Raw genomic sequence first — 22,017 nt, forward strand, 5'->3', positions numbered from 1 at the left:
CCTCCTGCACAGCTTGTGTGCCATGCCATTGCTGGGCCAGCCTTGTCCCCAAGCTGTCGCCCCCAGCCTCCTTCTCTGGCTGCTGTTGCATCTCAAAGCAGAGTTGCCCAATTGCTGAGTTCCAGCTCTCAGGCTGGAGCACCAACCCGTGCTGTTGCATGTGAACGAATGGTCTGTGTCCACTTCATTGTGCTGGCAGAAGCCACTTTTGCTGAGACACAGGACAGAGAAAGTAGAGGAAAAAATCAGTTGGAAACTCTTGTATGGAAAATCAAGGGGACTCTGACATTGTGGAGAGGGAGAGAGAAGGATGCATCTGACTCCACCTTATCAGAAAGCTAAATAATTACTTTGTTATACCATACGATATACATTGCATCTAAACTGAATCTGCCACACATTCACCCTTGCTCACAGCTGCACAGAACTGCATCCACTCTGATTCTCTCGTGACCGTCTCGTGGCAGTCCCGACACACACATTCTCCTGACCCTGATAGGCCAAGGGAACAAAACATCCTCACTTTGGGTAAACAATCTCCATATTACATTCTACTTTGGCACAACACAGTCATAAGAATTGTGTTTTCTCTTTCTCTGATGTTCAGAAAATGTGAAACCCAGAAATATTCCTGGGAAGATTTGTGCCTTGCTTTTCTCTGTGAAGAGAATGTGGCCACACTCTTGGGCTGGGGGCAGGCTGCTGGAGCTTCCTGTTGCTTTCCTTTGAGGAAACAGCAGTGTTTTGTGAATGGTGGGCAGAAAATGGTATGCCTGGCTCTGGGGACTGTTTTGTAAGCAGTGCATGTTTGAAACTATTTCCTGATCTCTAGCCTGGAGGAAATTAGGGTCACCCAGCAACATCTTAAAGCTTCAGGATTATGACACCAGTAAGGCACAAATGTGAGGTCTGTAGATCCACAGGCATTCCTGATCTAATCAGACATTTCTGGAGAATTCTCCTGACTTCCAGTGTGACATGGAGAGGGAATTTGCATCAGGACAATATGCAACCTCCCAACTGTCACATGTGGCATCTGACCAGCTGCTCTCTCCACTCCACTTGCTGGGCTCATGCCAGAGGTGGTCATGGGGCTGGGAAACACCTGGACTTGTGTAGAGCCCTTCCAAAATGGTACCATGGCTGCAAGAGCAGGCAAACAGCAAAAGCCCAGATCTTTCTCCATTCTTTTTAGTTTTTAACTGAGACCTGGTGGTTTTTCCAGGCACTTTCTGTTAATGCTCATGAAGGTATTTTTAGGAGGGAGAAAAAAACCTGTTTTCAAGGGCAGAGGAGAGGAGGGGGAAGGAAGCTTCTGAACTTTGGAAACCTTTGGTTGCTCTGTTTTCCTGAGCCTGCCTTGCTAAGGTGTGGCCACCAGCTGAGCTATTTGGTCTCTGCCTCATAACTCCCTTCTAGGTGGGACTTGCCCATTTTGGTGGTTTTCCTCCCCCCACCAGCTTCTACATTGTCCCACATTGGGATTTAAGGTTCTTTTCCTTCTTTCTGTGTGTCCATTGGAGTCAGATCCCTGTGACTGCCAGATGCATACTGCAGGGAAGCTGCCAGAAGTGAGGCACAGGCCCCAAAGGCTTCTTTGAGGTGCTGTAATTGTGCAGCAGCAGTGTGCTGTGTGTGCAGCAGGTTGGTTACTTGGCTTTTTCTCCCCACTTAGGTGTCATTCTTCCTTCAGCAAGCCCTACAGTTTGCTGGTTGATGTTAGCCATGCAGCAAATGGGTGGGAATGACAGGCATTCCAGTTGAGGGAACTCTCCAGGATATTAGCAAACACAATTTCATCCATAGCATTTAAGCAAATGTTCTTGGTTTTAGTCAGAAGCACTGCTGGGCAAAAGGGCGCATTGCCTTTGGTTTCCTGACATGCTGGCTCTTTCTGAGTGTTCAGCTTGGCATACAGGGTGTATGGGCTTGGTGCCTGTTGTGTGTTACTCTGGGATCCTTTGAGCTGTGGGTTATGGACTGCAATGGGGTTTTGTGCTGCTTTGGGGCAGAGGAGAACTTTCTGGGCTTTTCTGTTGTGTTAGCTGAAGGAAAGGTTTGGTTGCCATGCATGAACTCACAGAGCAAGCCAGAGTGGCTGCTATTGTGATGTCAGCAGAGGGCTGCCACGTCACAGCGTTGTCAGCAGGAGGTTTTCCTGGTGCCCGCAAGGCCTCAGCGTGCAGAGCAGCTCTTGGTGTGCTCCTTGCAGGAGGATCACCTCGTCTGAGCTGTTCTCAGATTACGGCCAGTGTCCTTTTGTTTCTCTATTTTCTTGCACAGTCCGTGGACTGGTGCAAGTGTCCCATTTTTCACCTTTTTACTTGCACAGTCTCAGGACTCGTGCAAGTGTCCTGTTTTACCCCTTTTTACTTGCACAGTCCCGAGACTTGTGCAAGTGGGGTTTTTTTTCCATTTTTGTTTCCTGGCCTACGGACTCGAGCAGCCCTGCTCAAAGGATGGAGCGAGTCCGTAGAGCAGTCAGCAGCGCCTTTTCATTGGCGGCTTCTTGGAAAGCTTTTCTTCGTTTGGCTGGTAAATAGAAGTTGTTTTTTCCTTTGGGGCAGCACGTTGGAACAAAAATGGCATAAAGATGCCATATGTTTGGTAAAGCTCCTGTCAACAGCTTCAGCTGGAGAAGGGGGTGTCTCTTGCCCAGCAGGGTGTAGGAACCTCCAAAATGCAGACTGGGAGAGCTTTGCAGGCATCCTCCCAAAAACTGTGCAGGTCTCTCCAGAACTCAGGAAAAGCATCTTTTGCTTGCATTCCATCCTTAAAGGATGTGCCTGTCTAACTGGACCCCCTCTGTGTGCTCCAAGAGCCATTGGCTCTGCGCTGCAGGGCAAACTGCCGAGCACTTTGTGTGTTCTCCTGAAGCCCAGAGCTGGGCCTGTGCTGTGTCCCAACAGAACTGCAAGTGCTGAGAGGGGATTGGTGGAAGCTTTTATTGGGAATTGTTTACAGCAACCACATGGCACATGCTGCATGCAATTTACAAAACGAAAAAGCAAGTCCAGGAAAGAGAGGAGAAAAAAGCTGCTTTAGCTGTAGGCTGGACAGTGAGCTCCAATGTAGGCACTGCCTGCTAAGGAACAATTTGCGTCTTCACGGCCAAGTTTCTAGTTCCTTAGTGGCAAAGCTGAACAAAAGGTAGACACAGCCTAGGGTATTGGCCTGCAGTCTTGCTTGCTGTGTTAAAGAAATGCTGCTCCTGGAGGGATGTTGTGGAAGGAGAATGCTCTCTGCTGGGGTGGGCTTGCTCTGTGGGATTCCTCAGCACAAACAGTTTTCTAATAGCACCTGGTTCATTTTCCCTTGCCCCCGGCAGCTCGCCTCAGAGGTGGAAGGAGTCAAGCGCGCACTTCGGTGAGTGGGACAGGCACCCTTGACATTCCTGGTGTCTGAGGAGTGTGGAGAAAGCTGTGGGCTTGGCCTGTTGCAGTACAGTGCCAGGCCTGGCAAGCTGAAAGAAAGTCCACATCAGCATCTGCATGAACACTACCAGAAGGATTCCATCCCTTTCCTCTTTTTCGACTGAAGAGGTTTTAACTAATGGAAGTCAAGCTTTGCAGACAGGAGGCTGCATGCTGATTGTAGCCAGCATGAAATATCTCCTGCAGAAGCATGCACAATCCTGTTTAAACAGTAGACTTATCAGCCCTTTTTAATTGAGTTTTAATGCCTGAGCATCTCACTTTTACCCAAATACATGACTTCTGCTTAGGACAGCTGGGAATAGAGCTCAGGAGAAATCAGGTTCTAAATGACAGGTGACTCCCTGTCCCTCACACTGCTGCCTGTCTGCAGAGCACCACAGCAGCAGCAGAACCTCCTCTGGCTCGCTCTCTGCCTCCAGAGGCTAAAGGGGACACAAAGGGCAACAAACCTCCAGGTGTTGTCAGTCCAGGGCCTGAGCATCCTGCAGCAATCAGTGGCAGCTTTGGTTGGTTGAGTGCAAAGCTTTGGGGCAGTGCAGAGCTGCAAGTTTCTGAGCAGGCAGCCCTTGCCCTTTGTGGCTGAGGGTGCTGGGGGCTGGAGTCCTGCCATGACCTCGCTCCTCAGCCCAGCCACTGACCCATGAGAAATGGCATCTGAAAATTGACATGCAGGCATCATTTTCCTGGCATTCTCACAGGGACTGTGAACTTCCCTTGGTGTCAGAGAAGCGGTAGCATGATGTCCTTTAGTGCTACTGGTGTGGAAGTCAGCCCCTTTGTGCACAGAGTCTGTGCAGGCTCCCTGCTCTCAGCAGAGAGAGGTCCCCAGGTGCAGTTCACAGCCTTGTGGGGTGCCGAGGAGCCGCTGTTGCCTGCAGGGACCCACCCCTCTCCACACCCTATCTAGGTAGCTACAGGCACTGCTTCCACTGCCTCCTTAACTTTGACATGACCCAAGTGTGTTGAAAAGACTCCTGAGCAGCTCTGCATGGCAGAGACAAAATCTGTCTGTGAAGGGCTGGAATGCAGTTCCTGTTGGCTGCTCTTGAAGGCCTGAAATCCTGAGGGGAAGCCAGTTGAGCAGAGCTGAGCAGAGAAATGTTCCCTGCTTCTATTCAGACACTTCCAGAGCAACTCCAGGGTTAGTTGGGACATAAACACCACATCAACACCACATAAACAGCCCCACACAACAGCTTTTGTCTTCAGGAGGGCTGCTGCTTGCTGCTTCTAGCAGCTCTCAGGAGCCAACTTCCCTGCTCCTGATTGCTTGTTTGTGCTTTTTCCCTGCCTATTCCTTGCAGGTCCCGCGAGGAGAGGATCTTGCCAGTCAGGACTCCTGGGCCCAGACAGGAAAGGCGGAGCGGCAGGAGAGCACGGACGGAGTGCACGGTGCCCAGGAGTTCAGGTGTGTGTTGAGCTTTCTCGCTTTCTCTGAGCAGGGGTGGGCATTGCTGGGCTTTAGGAGGCCCAGTGTCAAAGAACAAATTTGGCTTTCTCATTGTTGACTTGCTCAGCACAGATGAGGGAAGGCAGCCCAGGGCAGGTCTGGCTGCTGAGCAACCTAGAGCACAGCTGCTTTCTGGGACTCACTCCTTAAACCCTGACAAAAAGCATTCCTAACTAGACCAGAGTAAAAGCAAGGGAGGGTCAGGCTGGGCTTAAGGAGAGCAAAGCATTGACCTGCAAAGGCAGTCATGCAGCAGAACAAGTGTCTCAGAGAGCTTGGGCAGATTCCAGCCCTAGACATTCCAAAGCCCCAGCTGGATGGGGCCTTGAGCAGCCTGTCCAGATGCTGACCCCAAGTGCTTGGAACTGAAGACTGGGCTAGAGGCTTCCTGGGATCTCTGCCAGCCTAACCATCCTTTGATAATTGGATTGGAAAATCGTCCCCACCTCCTGCCCAAGCTATGGCTTGCAGGCTCTTTCCTTGTTTCACTAGTGAAAGCAAGAGTAATTGTGGCAGTACTCATCTAGACTTAGCAAGCATGTCTTAGCCAAAGAAGAACTTTTACAAGTCCAGTATCCACTGTAATCAGAAAGGAGTGTAAGAGCTAACAGGCAGGAAGCTGTTACTCAGCTGAGAGTACCTGAGCTTTCTGGAAGTGTTCTGTGGCTTCTGGAAGCTTGTTTGACTTCCTCAGCGGTGACTCCTTCACCTGCAGGAACAACAAAGAGAGATGCTGGTCTAGGGAGGGAATTGCAGCATTCTCTTGAGGTGGAAGTAGAGGGCTGTTGGAAGCCCCTGAGACTGCCTTGTGTGGGACATGGTATGCAGTCCTGGTCTTGCAAGGAGACTGTGTTGCAATTAAAGGCTTGTTTGTCTGTCTGCTTGCCGTAGGTGGAAGGAGTTGGCTGCATTTGAGAGAAAGCGCCACTCCTCACTAGAGAGGGTGTCTGAAGTGGCAGCACCGACAGCGGAGGAATGGCAGCCTCAGAGGGATCTGCTGAAGGAAGCGGTCCCTCTGGCAGTGCCAAAGGTACGCTCACCTTGTTCCTAGGCAGCACTTGTGGGAGAGGGATTTGTCCTAGCAAGACCCCCCCGAATGCTGCTTCTGGCAGCAAGCTGAGACCGAGCCTGTGTTGTTGTTGTTGTTGTTCCTCTTGAAAAATGGTGCCCCCCCACTGCCAGGTTTTCCGCCGGCAGCGGCCAGCCCACAGGGGCCTGGAGAAGCTGCTGCAGGAGTTCTCCCGCCAAGGGCACACCCTGTCCCAGGTGTGCAGAGAGAAGGCGGTGCTGGCGCAAGAGAACGCTGCCCTGGAAGCCCGACTGGCAGCCACGGAGCGGGACCTGCGAGGCCTTTCAGAGCAGCTGGCAGAGGCCAGGTAAAGGCAGGGAGGAGACCCTGGGTGGGACATTACTGAAGGTCTGTAATTACAAAGGTGGTGAGCATTATGCCAGGATTTACTGCCTGCTGTGTGCTCTCCAGATGTTTCTTGGGCAGAGAAGCAAAGAGATACAAGCAAAAAGGGAAGGATACTGTGATGTGAATATTACTTTTCTGCCAGCTCAAGGTCTCAAAGCTTTTTTTGGGTGCCTGCTTGGGACCCCTTGCACATTCCTGTGACTAGTGCAAAGCAAGCCAACTTGGCACTGAATTGAGGACCAGGGACACTGTGCAGATGTTTGCTGAATCCAGAAGTTTCCCTCTGGTTTTGCTTTCTCCTTCAGTGCATCTGACCATCAATCTTTTCTTGCCAAGTTGTTTGACATGGGGTTTTTGGAATTCAAGGCTCTTAGATGTGAATGTTGTGAGTAGGACGCTGATACTTCAGGTGAAGCTGGAGGGTCATGCTGAAAATCTTGAGAGCCTGCAGAGCTGACTCTTGTGAAGGATGGTGCAGAACCTAGAACTACTTACAAACAGCAGCAGCAGCAGAAGGGAAAGGTCTTGTGACTTCTTGACAGTGTCTGGGGATTCTTGCTGAGCACTGATTCTTAACCACTTGTCCAGTCACCTCTGTAACCTGTCAAGGATCTTTTTGGCTGATCCTTCTTCCTTTTTAAAGAGTGCCCAGATATTTGGGCACTGCTGGCTTAGTTAGCCAAAAATAAAGGTAGCAAGTGGTCTTGTTCATCCAATTCCAGTAATTTGATTGGCCGGATATCTGTCCCTCCTCCTAGAGAGTTCTTGTGCAGATAGAAACCTACTTCTGGTTTCCTACTCATGCTGCTAGAAGCCAGAGGTTTTGCTATATGGTTTGGTGAATTCCTTTAGTCCCTTTTACTTAGAGAGTGCCTGGCCAACAAAGTACCTATACGTCCACTATGAATGGCATGAAGCATTGAGGAGTCAGCCAGGAGAGCCCTGTTCTGTCCTGCACCTGCAGAGTGACTTGGAAGTGCTGATGAGATCAGGGCTGTGAGCAGAGGCTGGGCTTTTGTCCCTTTGCAGATACTTGGTGGGCACACCCGTGTGTGATAGGTCAGGCAACAGCAATTTCAGCTTTGGTTGCTGAGACCAAACTGAGCTGGGCTAGGTCATGAGGAAAGGCTGCCCAGTCACCTGGAGGGGCCTGCTTTGCTATGTAAAGTGGCAAGATAGTCCGGCTGTATCTGAGTTTCCATGCAAGCCATTTTGTGTACTAAGGTGTAGGGATCTTAAAGCACATCTTACTGGAGAAGCTGCCCCTGTGTGCCAGGAGCAATTGCTCTTCATCTTCACGCCTTGTAGGTCAGAGAAGGAGAGCCTGCAAAGCAGCCTGCTGGAGGCTGAGCAGCACATATGGGAGCTGGAGATGGCCAGGAGCCGTGTGGAAGCCCAAGTGCACAGGGCCAGGCAGGCCAAGGAGGCGATACTGAGTGAGAGCCTGGTGCGCTTTGTTTCTGCTGGTGGCCCTGCCCCGTGCAGTGGCTGCGAAGGCAGCTCTGTGCCCAGGGCTTCTGAGCAGTGAAGCAGCTGAGGGCAGGTCCCTCCTTGCCTGAAACTGGAAGGGCTTAAGGCCAGCAGATTGCTCTGCTTGTGGAGTGTCTGACTGCTGCCGTGTGTCATGTTTGCAGAGGATGTGAGGGGCCTTCGTCGTGAGCTGCTGGCTGTAAGAGCTCTCAGCCAGCAGCAATGTGAAGACATGGCTGAACAGCTCCGCTGGGCACAAGAGCAGTGCTGCAAGGCTCTGAGACTCTGGCAATCTGCCCAGGAAGAGGAAAAAAGGAATCTCGAGCAAAAACTGGTAAGAAACAAGAGGCACCTGAAGATTTCAGGCAGGTTTGGTGGGCTGTCTCAGCAGAAGAGCAGCCTGAGTATGTGACATGGCCTCAAGCATCTGCTGTAGGCCACACATTGCTGGGCCAGGCAGCAGGGACCTTCAAGGGCTCATACTTGAAGGCCTGTGAAGAGCCAGAGGACAATGCTGGGACAGTATATGCATGCACAGGTTGAGGATGGGCATCAGCCAAGTTCCCCAGGAGGCTGGGTGGTCGCCACCCAAAGCATGGCAGCGAAGGGGCAGGATCTTCCCCAGAGCCTTGTGCCATGCAGCAGGCAGCTGCTGACCTTGCTGCCAAGTGCAGTCCCAGCAACTGGGTTCCTTGCTTTCTGTCCTCCCATGGTGGACAGATGTCTTTGGGCCTGAATCATACCCAAGAGGCCCCGTGTTGCTGGTATTTCAGCTGGTGGCCTGCCTTGTGACTGGATCATCGAGGCGCTGGCCTCATCCTCATCCTGCAGTCCATGTGCAGCTCTTCCTTGATCAAAGGGCAGGGGGAATGTGAGCACAGAGCCTCTGAGAACAGGCAGAAATGCTGAGGAGAGAGGGGCCAGAAAACAGGCAGCCATGAGAGCAGGGAAGGAAGGTGGCATCTTCTTCCTTCCAGCTGCTGACACTCCCTCTAAATTTTGGGTTAGAACAGCATTGCTGGAGGGCACAAAGTCATGACTCATGTGCACTTTCCAGGTGGGGGGGTTGTTGGAGGGATGAAGCTTCCATTTCTCTCTATGGGGAGCATTGCTTGGACTTCATCTGGAAGTGTCTCTTGCCCTCATCAGGAGAGACAACTGGAAGAGCAGCATGTGGAGGCACGGAAGCAGCTGGAGGAACGGGCAAACTTCCTGGCAGAGGTACAGAGGGAGCAGGAGAAAAGGCTGCTTGAGATGAAGGGGGAAATTGCCGTCATGCAAGTTGAAGAAGAAAAGCTATCAAGCAGAGGCAGTCAAGAGGCACAGAGTGTGGAAAGAGAGTTTGTGTGCTGTTTTGGACTCCTCTGGGCTCCTTATGGGCACTGCTTCCCTGGGCACTGTCTGTCTGGGTGGCATTGTCTCTTAGCTGGCCCCTTAGAAATACGAGCATGAGAACAAAATGCTTTTGGAAAGCGAGAGCACATCAATCTTGATTGCCACACAAGTGGTGTGTGGGAAGTTTAAAGCCATCTTCTCTTCCTTTGTGTGCAGATGCTGCAGGAAGAGCAGCGTCAGAAGATTGCTGTCATCCACAAGGTGTACCAGCTGCAGAGAGAGCTGAAGCAAAGTGAGCAGCTGAGGCAGAGGCTGAATGAGCAGTGGCAGAACGGGCAGGTGAGCCTGAGTAGGCAGGCAGCAGAGGGATGGGCAGTGATGCGGGCAGGAACTGGAGATCTGAGGAAAGGTTAGGCAAGGACTACTGCAGGCACTGGAAACAGAGCCTGGCAGGCTCCAGTGCTGAGCAGCAGGAAGAAGAGCTGGGATGGAAGGGTTAGAGCTGGGTAGAGAAGCAGAAAGAAGTGGCTGAATAGAAGTGCTTTAGAGACTGGAAAAGAGGAAACCTGAGTGTGATGGCAGGTGCCAGTAAGATTTCTCTTGATGGAATATCAAGGTCATGCTGCAGGCTGAGCTGCAGGAAGCTGAGAGGAAGATGATGGCAATGGAGAAGAGGCACCAAGAGGAAATGGAAAGGATGCACAAGGTCCTGCTGCAGTGCAGGCTGACTGAAGAAAAGCAGGTGAGTGAAAGAGCAGGAGGCACTGCAGTCATGCAACAAGTGGTCTCTGCCCTTGCTGCCTTTCCCCTGCAGAGCAGCAGTGGATGGGGGCAATGTCTCTGACCGCTGTGCTCTGTGGGCTCCATGGCAGCTGGACAGAAGGACACTTCCTGGACTGCTGAATCTCAGCTGCTGCCCTGGGCAGCAGGGCTAGTGCTGTGGCCAGTGGGCCAGCAATCCCGTGAATGTATTTCTGCTGGCCTCTTAGTGCTCCCTTTGTTTTTTGAAGGGCTTGTTCAGGTGAGCATGGTGACCCACACAGATTCTGAGCAAGTTCTCCCTGTCCATGGTGACTGCAGTCCTCAGAACGGGCTGAAGTCTCAAGTTGCTCTTTCCCTTTCACACTCTCCTCCACGGCTGGCTGTGACAAGCTGTAGTCTCTGACTGCTTGTGTGGGTTTGACTTGAGGAGGAAGAGTTGACAGCTCAGCCTGCAGCCTAGCACCAGTGCTGTTCCTAAGGGCTTGCCTTTGAAATGCTCTGTCTGGGACATCTATGCCAAGCACCTTTCTGACACAAACAAATTTCTTATCCCAGGTGGACGCAGGATCTGCCATCGAAGCTGCTGGTGCAGCAGCATCCTGCCAAGAAGCCTCCTCTCCACAGCCTGAAAACCAGAGCATGAGCAGCTCGGCCCGCTCAAGCCAGGAGAGAGAGAAGCAGTTCCTGAAGCTGCTGAGTATGTCCTGGGGATTTCTTGTGTGACTGAGCAGTGTTTTATAGTGTGTGAGCCTCAGCATGGGCTGGAGCACATGTTCCTCCTGCCTTTGGTGTCAGACAGACATTTTGGACTCCCTACAGAAGCCAGTGTTGTGCTCGGGGGCAGCCAGGCAGCACTTTGGGGCATTCCTTTTGCCTTTGAGGGCAGCTGGGAGTGGGTGGGCTTTGCCTGAGCTTCCCTGTGCAGTGAAGACAAAAGCAGGGATTGTTTTGCAAGCAGCAGAAGGCTGCAACCCAGCCAATGCCTCCGTGAAGGTGTGTGTGCTAGTCTGGCCAAACTGATGAGAACATTTGGCTTCCTAGATTCCCTTTAGACTCCTGACTTGTCACCAGTCATTGGAGACAAAATACTTCCCAGAACTTGATTGTCTGTGGGGCTGGTTTAATGCTGGTGTTGTTTTTATGACTGTTAGTACATCTACTGTTCCTTCTACAGTTTGGGTTTGATAAGAATTCTACATTTTGGTTAGCCTGACCTCCTGGAAGAGAACATGAGGTGACAGCACAAATAAGAGAGGAAGAGGTCTTTTCAATGTGCCTTAAAAGATAAAAGATTACATTCTTAGAACAATCCCGAGGTATCAGATAGGAAGTGTTGTTTTCATTGTGCCTCAAGAGAAAAAGGACGTTTTTTTACAATCCCTGTTGGATATTTTAGTTGTATGCTTAGGACGTTGCATCAAAGAGACACATCCATGTGGCATTTCCAGATAGAACTGCCCTGCAGGCAATTCTCAGGAGGAACCCTGCAGCCCCTCTGCTGCATGTTCCTGCAGTACCAGGCACTTTGTCACTGCTAATGCCCAGCTGGTAAACACTCTTGGAATACTAAGCATTGGCCTCAATCCCTGCACAGATTCCTGCACTCGAGGAAAGCACACCAAGGCCTTGGTGACTCTGCAGTACGGCTGAGTTGCTTCTTACAACTAGTAATAGCTGCCAGTGCAGTGCTGTCAGAGACTAACGGGTCAGGCACAGAGCAGAGCCCAGTTTACTCAGTGTCTGCCATCAGCTGTTGGGACAAAAGGTGGATTGATTGACTCCTCTGTGGGTCTGAACATAAAGACAACCATGTTCTACCTTGAGTGGGGTCAACAGCTTGTAACAGAGCTGGGTGTGCCTCTGGCTTCTTGACAGTGGCTGTCAGTGGCCGTTCGTAGGCTTTGCCAAGCTTTTTGTCATACCTGCCCTGCCACTGACAGCTGCTGTGCCTGCAGGGGCTGGAGCCTTCCTCAGCTGTGGGGTTGCAGCTGCCGCCCCGTTGCTGCAGCTTTGCCTGGGCTGGTGAGAGGATCAGCATCTCTCACACAGCAGGTGTCTGTGTCACGGCAGCGCCTGAGGAGCGGCGCTGTCCTTGTGACCCATCTGGGCTGTGCCCTTTGGGAAGATGGGGCACGTGGGTGCTGTTCAAGGGGCCAAGTCCAGTGCCCGTGGCTGCTGCAGCCCAGGCTGAAGACCAGCACTTGTAGTTCTTCACTAAATGAGGAACGGGCAAAGTGGTCTTCAGAACTTAGCCTGCTCCTAAATGAAAAGGGTTCTAATTCTTAGAGCCATTGTTCTTGGATGTAGCATGAGCTGCTGTTCTCTGAAAATGTCAAGGCATTCTTTAGGCAAACTGCTGAGAGGAAGGGAACATCCCCTCCTCTCCTGGAATTCACTTTGCAAGATTCTTTCTGCTCTGCAAAAAGCAGATGTTGATAAAAATTCATCCCAGATCCCAGGGTGCATTGAATCTTTGGAAGTATGTAATCTTGTGCTGAATCTCCCAAGAGAGTGTTTCTTCCCAAGAAAATGAAGGCTCCTGATTTTTCAGCCCTCCTTCCCGTTTGTAGATGACAGCCACTTGCCTTGGTGCCTGTTTGTCTTCTGATTTCTGTCTGCTCTGATGGTTTTTCCATGGGCTTAGTTTCCCCTCAAGGCAACCCTGCAAAGGAGTGTGGCAGAATCAGACTCTGTGCAGAGCTGCCTGTCTTGCTGGGGCTGCTGTTGTTGTTCTTGTTGATGTTATCGTTAGCCAAAAGACCACAAATTGCTCAGAGCCCCAGAGAGTGGAGCTGGGTTTCAGATCTCCTGCAAGCTCAATCTCTCTGTTTTGAACTTTGCTTCTTGCATTTTGTTTCTTTCAGGGTGTGTGGTGAGTGTGGAAGATCCAGAAAAGAAGTACACTGGATGGGAACATCTTGGCAGTGGGTGAGTGCAGCCACACTTATTTCTACAGAACCACAGGCCAGGAATTTTGGTGGTGCAATGGCACGTGGGAAGTCAGGCAAGCTGCAAGCATCTTCAGAGCCTGGCTCCAGATTGTCCCTGTCTCACTACTGAGGCAGTACAAGGCATCATCAAAGATAACTGGATGCTGACAATGTCTTGGCTGCCTCAAGGAGCAGGACCTGGAAGCCCTCCTGTCCCTCCAAGATGTGGCACCAGTTTGCCTATTTTCCCAGGAGACATGGTTTTGTATGATTCAAAGTAATATGGCCACACTCATGAAGGAAGGAAAACCTGAGAGAGCAGGTTTTGTGTGTTGTTTCCCACCAGACAGCTGTCAGATAACAGCTCTCAGTAGCATTTCTTAGTAGTATTTTTCTGGAAACAATATTCAGTGGTCAGGAAAATAAGAAAGGCTGTGTGGCATTGCCTGAGTTTGGCAGGTAGGATGAAAAGAGAGCAGTGAGAAGGCCCAGCAGCACTGTGTGTTTCATTGCCTGGAAAGGCACATCACAGGCACATACACAAGAAGAAAAAGGCAAAGAAAACCCCCCCACATGCATAACCTACTGTGTACATTGGAGATTTCTAGCAGCCCTTTTTCTTCCTGTGGGAGCCAGCTTTTCTCTTGGACACTCTGCATGGCAGAGGGCTGCTGGGCTGCTGTGCCCTTGGCTGAAGAGTAGACAAAGCCCAGTGTTTGAGAGCCACTGCAGGCAGCAGAGAGCTCCTGCCTGGGCTGCCTTTTGCTCCTCAGCACTGAAAAACTTCTCTGCTCTTGCCACTGTTATGATTCTAGGGGCTTTGGAGCTGTTTATAAGGCCTTCGACACTGCCACACGACAAGCGGTGAGTGCCCGTGCAGATCTTGCAGCTCTTGAGTGCTTTCCCTGTGATGTGATCTGTGGCCAGAGCTTTGGGCTGCCTGTCTTTGCTGCAGAGGCTGTTCTGCAGAAGCAGTCTGTCTAGAGGCAGGCTGCAAAATGCATTTGGGACAGACTTTGTCCTTCCTACCTACCTGAATGAATGCAAGGATGGCCGTGGTGTCTTTCAGAGGACACGCTAGCTTGGACTTACTGGATAAATGTGCATAGATTAGCTGATGGCAAGAGCCATCATTCCAGCCCAATTCCTCTTAAGCCCAGGATCAGACACAGATATTTTGTTTTCTATCACGTGATTCAGTTGGAAAATACAATGCAAGCCCTTCAGAAAGAGAGATCTTGTCTGGAGCACAGTTTTGCCTTTCAGTCCTAGGGAACCAAGTTCACATACACACACACCTACACACACACACACACACACACACACAGAGACACGTGCACAGATGAATGAGAAGAAGTTGATGAAGAGCCTTAAATAATACAACCTTGTGTTGATCCTGTGTTCCACTAGAGAGATGCTCTCTGTTCTGAACAGGCATGGTGGTGTCTTGGAGAGTCTTGCTGCTCTTTGGGGCTAGAAGTTCCAAGTCCTGAATTCTCCTTTTTGACTCTCAGGAAATACATTCCATCTTCCTTAATAGTAAGGAATTAGAGAAGGTAGTTCCTTATCCACCTGCAGAGCTGTGCTCAGGAACTGCACTTGGAGGGAGGTCTCGGAGGCGTCCAAAAGCCCCAAGCCCTGTGCTTAGAACTTGGGGCACATCCATAGTGTACCACAGAAAGGGGTATTCATTTTTAAACCCATTCAATAATTTCAAGTCTAAAGATTGTTCTTCAAAGTTGCAAAAGCCAAACTGAAGAAGCAAGGATGTGCTGGGATTGTAACTTTACTTTGAATTGCTTTGCAGTTCTTTTTTGGCAGCATTTTCCCCATCATGTATGTGTGTGTTTACTCTGGCACACAATTGAATTGGCAGCCGTCTCTTCACAGGAGCAAAATTACTTTTGGCTTCCAAAGCGTGTGTAAATGATAACAGTAGTGCTAAACAAAGTCTATTTGAGAAGCCTGCGGGTGCAGAGGGTGGTGTTAGCGCTTTGTGGTTGATGGTTTAGAGTCCCTTTTTTCCAAGGTGACAAGGCATCCAGGCCCATGAGTGCCAGAGAAAGAGGCTCTGGTCATGTCTGTCCCTAAGAGCTTTTGATGTCATTGTAGGTGGCTGTAAAGGAACTTTATCTCCAGCACCAGGACTGTGAGGGAGTATTAAAAGAAATCCTGCTCATGAAAGAAAATAAGAACGCCAATATTGTCAGCTACTTAGAAAGGTAAGTAGTTCTGGTGATTTTCTGGGAATGTTCATTTCCATACTTGCAAGTCGAAGATTTAAAAGCTCTTTAGCCACTGGCAGAAAATGGATCTTTCAATGAACATCAATCCACTCCTGCACCAGGCATGGGAGGAGTTTGCATTCTGTCCCCATCAATGCTTCCTGACATAAACAGCTTGAAGATTGATCTCAGAAACCTGGCTCTCTTACTAAGCCAGCAGCCTGTATGTTCACTTGCTGCATGTGGTTTTGCTGGTTTGGGGCATGATTTTTCCAAGTGTCAGAGGAGAAAGCATGCCAGAGATTATGTCCCTTGTGCTGTTCCCACTATTTTCCATTGCCTTGCATGCCAAAAGACTAGGGTAGGAGACACATAATTTGCCAGGTCTGAAATTGTTTTCCTGTTTGTGACTGTCCTTTCTGCAAGGTTTTCCAAAGGGTGTTGGCAGTGCTGCACAGCCTCCTGCCGTTAGTAAAAGCTGTGAAAACTGTGTCTCCTTGCTGCTGGAGGGAATGCTGCAATTTGTGTCTGAAGATGATGAAGCAGCTGCTGGGATGTGCCCACTTCCAGAGTTATCTTTTTCCTCACTAAACCTCCTTTTTCCCCTGCTTGCCACCTATCTCCTTTTCCATGGATGTGCCTTCCTCCTTTAGGTGGCACAGATGGCAGGCACTGGCTAGCCTAGGTGGAGTGTGTCTTCATTTGATTCCATCTTCATTTACCAGTGACCTGGAAACAAAACTCAGCTGAAGTCTTTTCTTCCCCACAGCAATTTAGCTGTGCACGTTCAGCTCCACGCTGTTGCTTTCCTCTTGCAGCTACCTTGTGGATGAGGCTGTCCTGCTGGTGTTGGAATATATGGATGGAGGCTCCTTAGCTGATGTGGTCACCGTGAGAAGGATGGCTGTAGGACACATAGCAACAGTGTGTCGGGAGGTAAGGGGTCCTGCTTGTGCTTGGGATGGCTTGGACAAGGCTCATCCTTTGAAAGCACTGCAAAGGGAGTGATTCCATGTTCAGAGCTTTCTTTCTGTGTTGCTCTTCTGCTTCAGAGAAGAAAGAGCATCTGGACTGAAGTGCCTGCCAGGGTCCCTGCCCTTCCTGTACTCTGTTCTTCACTCTTATCCACCATCATTGAACTCTCTGTCTCTTTTTCCTTTTTATTTTCTGTTCTGCACTTTGCCTCCCCAAGCCTTTGCCCAGAGCCTTTCTGCACTGCCTTCTTTGCCTGTAAGTGCAAAGGTGCTGCTGTGAGAGTTTTAAACCAGAGGCCAAGCCAAAGAGAGACTCATCTGCCACAGGTCTCCACTCCAAAGGATGGCATGGCACCCAGCATGGTGCTTGCTGCTGCAAACTGACAAAAGAGCTACTTCCAAGTCTGCTGTTGAGGCAGCCGTAGAACCCTTGTCCTCCAGTCTCCCGCCCAACAGTGATCCCCTTGGTATCCAAGGCAGGGACGTTTTCCTCTTTTGGCAAACCATTGTTTGTCGTCCGGACGGGGAGAGCGCATCCGCTGCAGCAGTGCTCATTCTGACTGGCTTTGCAGGGAACAGTCTGGAGCAACGACTGACTGATGCTTCCCCCTCCAAAGCTAATATGCCTTCCCTTGGAAAGATCCTGCTCTCCTAGTGCTGCAGCAGCAAGCTCTTCCTCCTGCCAGCACTCACTGCTCCTTGGAGATCTGTGAATCTTCAGGAGCAGCCTCCTTTTGCATGTGATGAAATCAGATCAGGCTAACTCTTGGCCTCCTGTTTCTTTTTCCCCTGGCAGTGCCTGCAAGGCCTGGCTTTCCTTCATGCCAAGCAGGTGATCCACAGAGACATCAAAAGCGACAACATCCTTCTGGGCCGGGATGGCTCCGTCAAGCTGGGTGGGTATTCCTGCTGAGGCGCAGCGCTGCGGGAGGCGGTGTGGGGCTGCTTTGGAGAGGTGCCGGGTGCCAGCAGTGGCTGCTGAGAGTGCAGGGAGCGCTGTGCAAGCCCAGGCCACAGCTGGAAGGTGCTGAGTGGTATCCAGAGTAACTTTGGTTTGTGGGTGTTCCTTCCAAAGGGAGAGAGTTACAGTGTAAACGTTCAGGGCAATGAGGAAAAGCCAAGGTTTTGTAGGAGTCGTGGGCGGGTTGTTACCTGTACAATTGCCCATGTCCTTGGCTGCAGCCCTGAGGAAGGAGAGCCCAGCTGCTTTTCCAGCTCGATTCAGCACTGCATTCTGGGACTGAGAGTGAGGAACCCTTTTCCTTGGTTTCCTACTTGAAGCAGTGTTTGTTTTCCTCCTCAGCTGATTTTGGCCTCTGTGCTGTGCTCAGCCCTGGGCACAGGAAACGGAGGTCGATGGTCGGGACCACTTACTGGATGGCACCCGAGGTGGTGAGAAGAGAGCCTTACGGCCCCAAAGTGGACACCTGGTCCCTTGGCATTGTGGGGATAGAAATGGCCACAGGAGAGGCTCCTTATATGCAGGAGACCAGTGACAAGGTAAGGTGCAAATGTGCTCAGATAGCTGTGTCCTTCTGCTCCATGTCCATTAGAGAAAATCCCATTCCCACAGCTTGAAGTGCTTCCACCAAGGGCCACTTCAAAAAAGGTCTCTGGGGCTCACATCAGCTGTCAAGGCAAGACCTGGTGCTGGAATAGCTGGGGCTGCACTGGGGCCTTTTTTCCTTTGGGAGACAAGGCTCATCTCTAAGCATCGGCTGGGCAAGAAATTGCCACTGCAGACTGGAGTTTTAAAGATGGGGTCTAGGTGAGCCCTGAAGGATATGGAAGAATCACGTAGAGTCTCATGTTTCCTTTTGCTTCAGGCCAGCTACCTGATAGGCAAGCAAGGGGTTCCAAATCTGCACCAGCTCAGGCTACCCCCTGGCTTGTGTGAATTTCAGGGCTGCTGCCTGCAGATGGATGTGGACAGGCGAGGCTCTGCCAAGGAACTTCTGCAGGTACAAGGCAAAGCGGCTGCAGGCCAAACAGCTGTTCCCTGCCAGGGTTTGCTCCTTGGCCAAACTCCAGGGAATCAGATGGGCCCCCCACAGAGTAATCTCCACTCTGGGTGCTTTTCAAATGAAAACCAAATAGGATCTTGATTGCTTGAGGTTAGAAGGGCCCAGTGAAGGTCATCTAGCCCAGAACTCCAGCCACTGGCAAGGACATCTTCAAGTAGATCAGGTTGTTCAGAGGCCCATCCAAGCGGAGCTTGAATGTTGCTGGGCTTGGGGCTCCTCCCAGCTCTCTGGGCAGCCTGTGCCAGTGTTGCAGCACTCTCCTCACAAACAGTTTCTTCCTCAGAGCCAATCTGAATTGAGTGTCTTTTAGCTTAAAGCCGTTCCCCCTTGTCCTCTTGCAATTGGCCCTGCTAAAAGAAATGTCCCCAACTTTCCTAGAAGCCCCTGAAACTATTGAAAAGTCTCCTTGGGGCTTGCTCTTCTCCAGGATAAACAGGCACAAGGCTCCCAGCCCTTCCTCAGAGGAGAGCTCCCACCTTCTGCTCATTTCTGTGTCCCTCTTTTGCTCTCAGGTGCTGTATTCAGGTTTGCCTGGTAGCAAAGGAACTGAAATATTGCAATGCTGGGGATGGGGGCTTGAGGAACACAATGAAAGCAGTCCCTGCCAAGCGGTTTTAGATTGGTCTGTGGGAATGGGGGAGCTGGGGTGGAGCTCACTCTGAGCATCCGAGGGCACCCAGCTTGTCCCGCCTGGCCCACCCTTGGAGGTTTCTGCCAGCCAAACAGGCACAGCTGTGCAGGATTTGTGCCAGCCCCATGTGCTGCCTGGCCCCATCAAGTAGATGAGAATGGCTGTGGCTTTGCTGCCAGGTTTGGTGGCAGACAAGGAGCTGGTGACCAGGCCACTTCCTTGGCTGTGCCTGCTGTGAAGGAAGATGCCAGCCAGCACAGGAGGGAGTGGGGTGTGCTGAGGCAGACACTGCTCTTCCTGCAAGCCAGAGCTGAGCGCATCTGCACCCTGCTGCTTGTGTCCTTGCTCCTGGCTTGCTGCTGAAAACCTGCATGTCCAGAGCTCCTGAGAACAACACGTGGGATCAACATTTTTCAGAGCTCTTGGGAGTCTCTTGAGGAACGCCTTATGCCCCACATCTCTCTTGGACACTCAAAGAGCCCATGTCTGTAGAAAAGAGGAGCTTGAATAAGTCTGTTGACTTTCCTGAAAGGAATAAATCCTTAGGACAGCAAGCAGCAATCCCACAGTGATAGCAGGACAAAAATCCCAGCAAGTGACAACACCATGAGGAATGGACTAGTGCAGTTCTGGGCTGTGTTTGCCTGTGACAGCAGCATGCTGGACATGAAGGCAGACGTGCTGCTGGTGCCCTCAGTCCCATGTCTGTGTATTTCTGGGTGCTGGAGGAATCCAGCTCAACCCTGTTAGGAGCTCAGTTTGGAAAAGAATGGTTTCTTTTTCCTTTGTCTCTTTTAATTTGGTTTGTTTTGTTTCTTTTTCCCTTTGGGCAGCATCCATTTCTGCAATCAGCGGAGCCTCTCTTAAGCCTCTTCTGACAGCCTGATTGCTGCCATCCCTGCAGCAAGGGAATGCAAGAAGCAAAGGAGATGACAAGGTGTGAGAGTCTGTCCGAAACTTCCCTCATTTTTTGCCTCTCGATCGTCATGAAAGCCAAGACCACCGGGGAAAGGGAAAGATCCTGTTCTGAAAATCCAGGTCTGTCTGGTCCACCAAGCCAGATTATTGCCTACGAGTGTGTTTGCTCAACTCATGGAACACTGCACCCAAGAAGGGGCAGTGTGCTCTCCTTCGCCTGCATCACCTAGCAACGCTAGTGCTGGAATTTCTCCACCCTTCTGACTTGGCTGGACTTTCTCTCTGGAATGACCTTTCTGGAGGTCACCACAAAAGGACCCTCCACTCACCGTACATCAACCAACGTGACAGATGGACTGAGATGGGAGAAGGTTCTCCCCTCAAGGACTGAGACGTGCAACCCCTACATGGAAAAGCTCCCCTCTTTTCCCAAAAGGACTAAGACTGAAATCCCCACCGTAGGGTGAGGGAAGGTATGCGTGGGGACCGGAGCAAGTTTTGCAAGCGACCACTGGACCGAGAAGACAATGGTTCTTGCCTACAACATCTGCTGCTGACGACGCCTGCTCCTGATGGACTACTGATGGACTCCTTGTACCCTTTATCAATAGACTATTTTGAAATGGGTCCCCTTCCCCCATTTCAAAAGGACTATAAAAAAGGTTAGACCTGACTGATACCTTTGAGATCTCCCCTGACGTGAAGACGACAGGCCTCTTCGTTGACCGGACTTCGAGGGACTTTGTCGTCTGCACGTCTGGTAGCTATATACCTCCTTGCCCTCCCTCTCTTCTTTTTCTTTTCCTTACTCTTTTCCCTTTCTTCATTCCCCTTCTCTCTAACGCATCTTTGCTATGGCTATTTAATAAAAGTACATGTATTTTGATTTTACTGCAAATCCCCTTGTCGTGTCAGTTTTTGCACCCTGAGATCAGTGAAAAAGAACCTACACGAATCACGTCCTTAGGACGGATCGTGTCATAAATTGGATCTTGGGTCACGGATCTTGGGTTCTGGGGACGGAGGAGTCTGCAGGTTATGTGTAGTTTATAACAGGGGAAGGACGTTTCACGGCAGCTGCACCTAAACCGTCAAGTTTCCCGAAAGGGGTTGAACGGATTTAGAAAGCAAGGGCTGTGATTCGAATTTCCCGCATACTGCACAAACCAAGGCGGAAAAAGCATCCTCCAAACTCTTTTTGAGGGTTCTGTCTCCAGAATATCACAAAAGATCTCTTGGTGCAAAAGGAGGGGAAAAAAAACCAAAACAAACTGTTTCTGTTGTAAGAGTGTGTTTAACTGTCTGGGAAGGAAGAGACACCTTGAGGAAACTAAGCAGGGCCTCCCAGATTGATACTGTCTCTTCAGCTGTGTGTGAGTGTTTAACTGTTTGGGAAGGAAGAGACACCTTGAAGAAACTAAGCAGGGCCTCCCGGACTGATTCTGTCTCTTCAGCCACCCAGGGAAAAAGTTGAGTGAAGGGAAAACACAGTGTGTGATTGTGTAACCGAAAACACCTCCCTGTTGTGGTCCCTAGTCCCTTCACAAGATGAATGAAGATTTTGGTGCCAAGGCAAAAACTGATTTTTACACACTACTTGCTAAACACAATGCAAAACCTTCACCAGGCGGAGAGGCCTGGGCAAAGAACAATTGGTTTAATTTAGAAAATGTTGTTGGTAGAATATGTTCTCTGCAGCATGAAACAAAATTTAAACTTGGTAAAGATAAAACCATCCTCTGCTCAGTTTTGGGAGCCTGCCTCACAGCAGCCATAGAAGCTCGCTTTAAGCGAAGAAGTGAGGAAAATGCTATAATAGACTCCCTTCAAAACTTAGTTGGAGTTTTGCAAAAACAATTAGATGAAGAAAGAAATGAAAATAATTTATTACGGGCTGCCTTGAGAGAGGTACATGTTAAAAATTCACAGAACTTTGATTCCTCAAAAGAAACAGAGGAGAAGGAAACTTCTCACCTTAATCAAAATTACCCCCAAAAAGAATTAGTTCTGATGAAAAATTTTGGGGAACACTGTTGTTGCAATAGCATGAAACCTCAAATTAAAACAGAATGCAACTATATTAATAATGAGGATTTTGACCCACATATAATCACTAAAGAAATCCCATACACTGCTACTGAATTAACAAAACTTGCAAAGCAGTACGGGCTTCTCTCCCACAAAACTGAAACAAAATCTCTCACTGGGAAAGTTCAAACACATTTGTCAGAACAAGAAGCCAGTGGGTACTGGGGACATGGAGTGTTCTTACCAACGGGAGACAGACGCATCCCATGGTCCCTAATTCAGCATATAGCTTATTGGACAGAGGGGCTTAACCCCTCGGAAAGGGGAAACCTTTTAACCATAGCTGGTACCCCTAACCAACTCCTGGAAAACATTCACAAAGCTGCCTGCTCGCAAATAATGCATGAAAGAAAACC

At 50.2% G+C, this 22,017-nt stretch overlaps 2 protein-coding genes and 1 long non-coding RNA gene across 6 annotated transcripts; all 3 read left to right on the forward strand.

The window, feature by feature from the left end:
* Positions 1 to 2,180: 2,180 nt before the first annotated feature.
* Positions 2,181 to 4,835, forward strand: LOC135292783 (uncharacterized). Its single transcript, XR_010354947.1, has 3 exons — positions 2,181 to 2,535; positions 3,329 to 3,366; positions 4,742 to 4,835. It is a non-coding gene; the product is annotated as an uncharacterized LOC135292783 (long non-coding RNA).
* Positions 4,836 to 7,913: 3,078 nt separating this feature from the next.
* LOC135292690 (radixin-like) lies at positions 7,914 to 10,044 on the forward strand. The gene is made up of 5 exons (XM_064406795.1): positions 7,914 to 8,108; positions 8,924 to 8,995; positions 9,326 to 9,448; positions 9,726 to 9,851; positions 9,982 to 10,044. Exons 1-5 carry the CDS (start codon positions 7,929 to 7,931, stop codon positions 10,042 to 10,044), a joined length of 564 nt encoding a protein of 187 aa, XP_064262865.1. The 5' UTR covers positions 7,914 to 7,928.
* Positions 10,045 to 10,429: 385 nt separating this feature from the next.
* LOC135292764 (serine/threonine-protein kinase PAK 3-like) lies at positions 10,430 to 19,625 on the forward strand. Of its 4 annotated transcripts, XM_064406861.1 has the most exons (8): positions 10,436 to 10,568; positions 12,736 to 12,799; positions 14,914 to 15,023; positions 15,845 to 15,962; positions 16,797 to 16,896; positions 17,304 to 17,500; positions 17,827 to 17,961; positions 19,489 to 19,625. In XM_064406861.1, exons 2-8 carry the CDS (start codon positions 12,779 to 12,781, stop codon positions 19,531 to 19,533), a joined length of 726 nt encoding a protein of 241 aa, XP_064262931.1. In that variant the 5' UTR covers positions 10,436 to 10,568; positions 12,736 to 12,778; the 3' UTR covers positions 19,534 to 19,625. The 4 variants fall into 4 exon arrangements, with proteins under 4 accessions (XP_064262932.1, XP_064262931.1, XP_064262929.1 ...); XM_064406862.1 differs by lacking the exon at positions 14,914 to 15,023 and having other exon boundaries at positions 10,430 to 10,568; XM_064406859.1 differs by lacking the exon at positions 10,436 to 10,568 and having other exon boundaries at positions 12,183 to 12,799.
* Positions 19,626 to 22,017: the final 2,392 nt, after the last annotated feature.

Source organism: Passer domesticus, unplaced genomic scaffold (assembly GCF_036417665.1).
Source record: "Passer domesticus isolate bPasDom1 unplaced genomic scaffold, bPasDom1.hap1 HAP1_SCAFFOLD_44, whole genome shotgun sequence".
NCBI lineage: Eukaryota > Metazoa > Chordata > Aves > Passeriformes > Passeridae > Passer > Passer domesticus.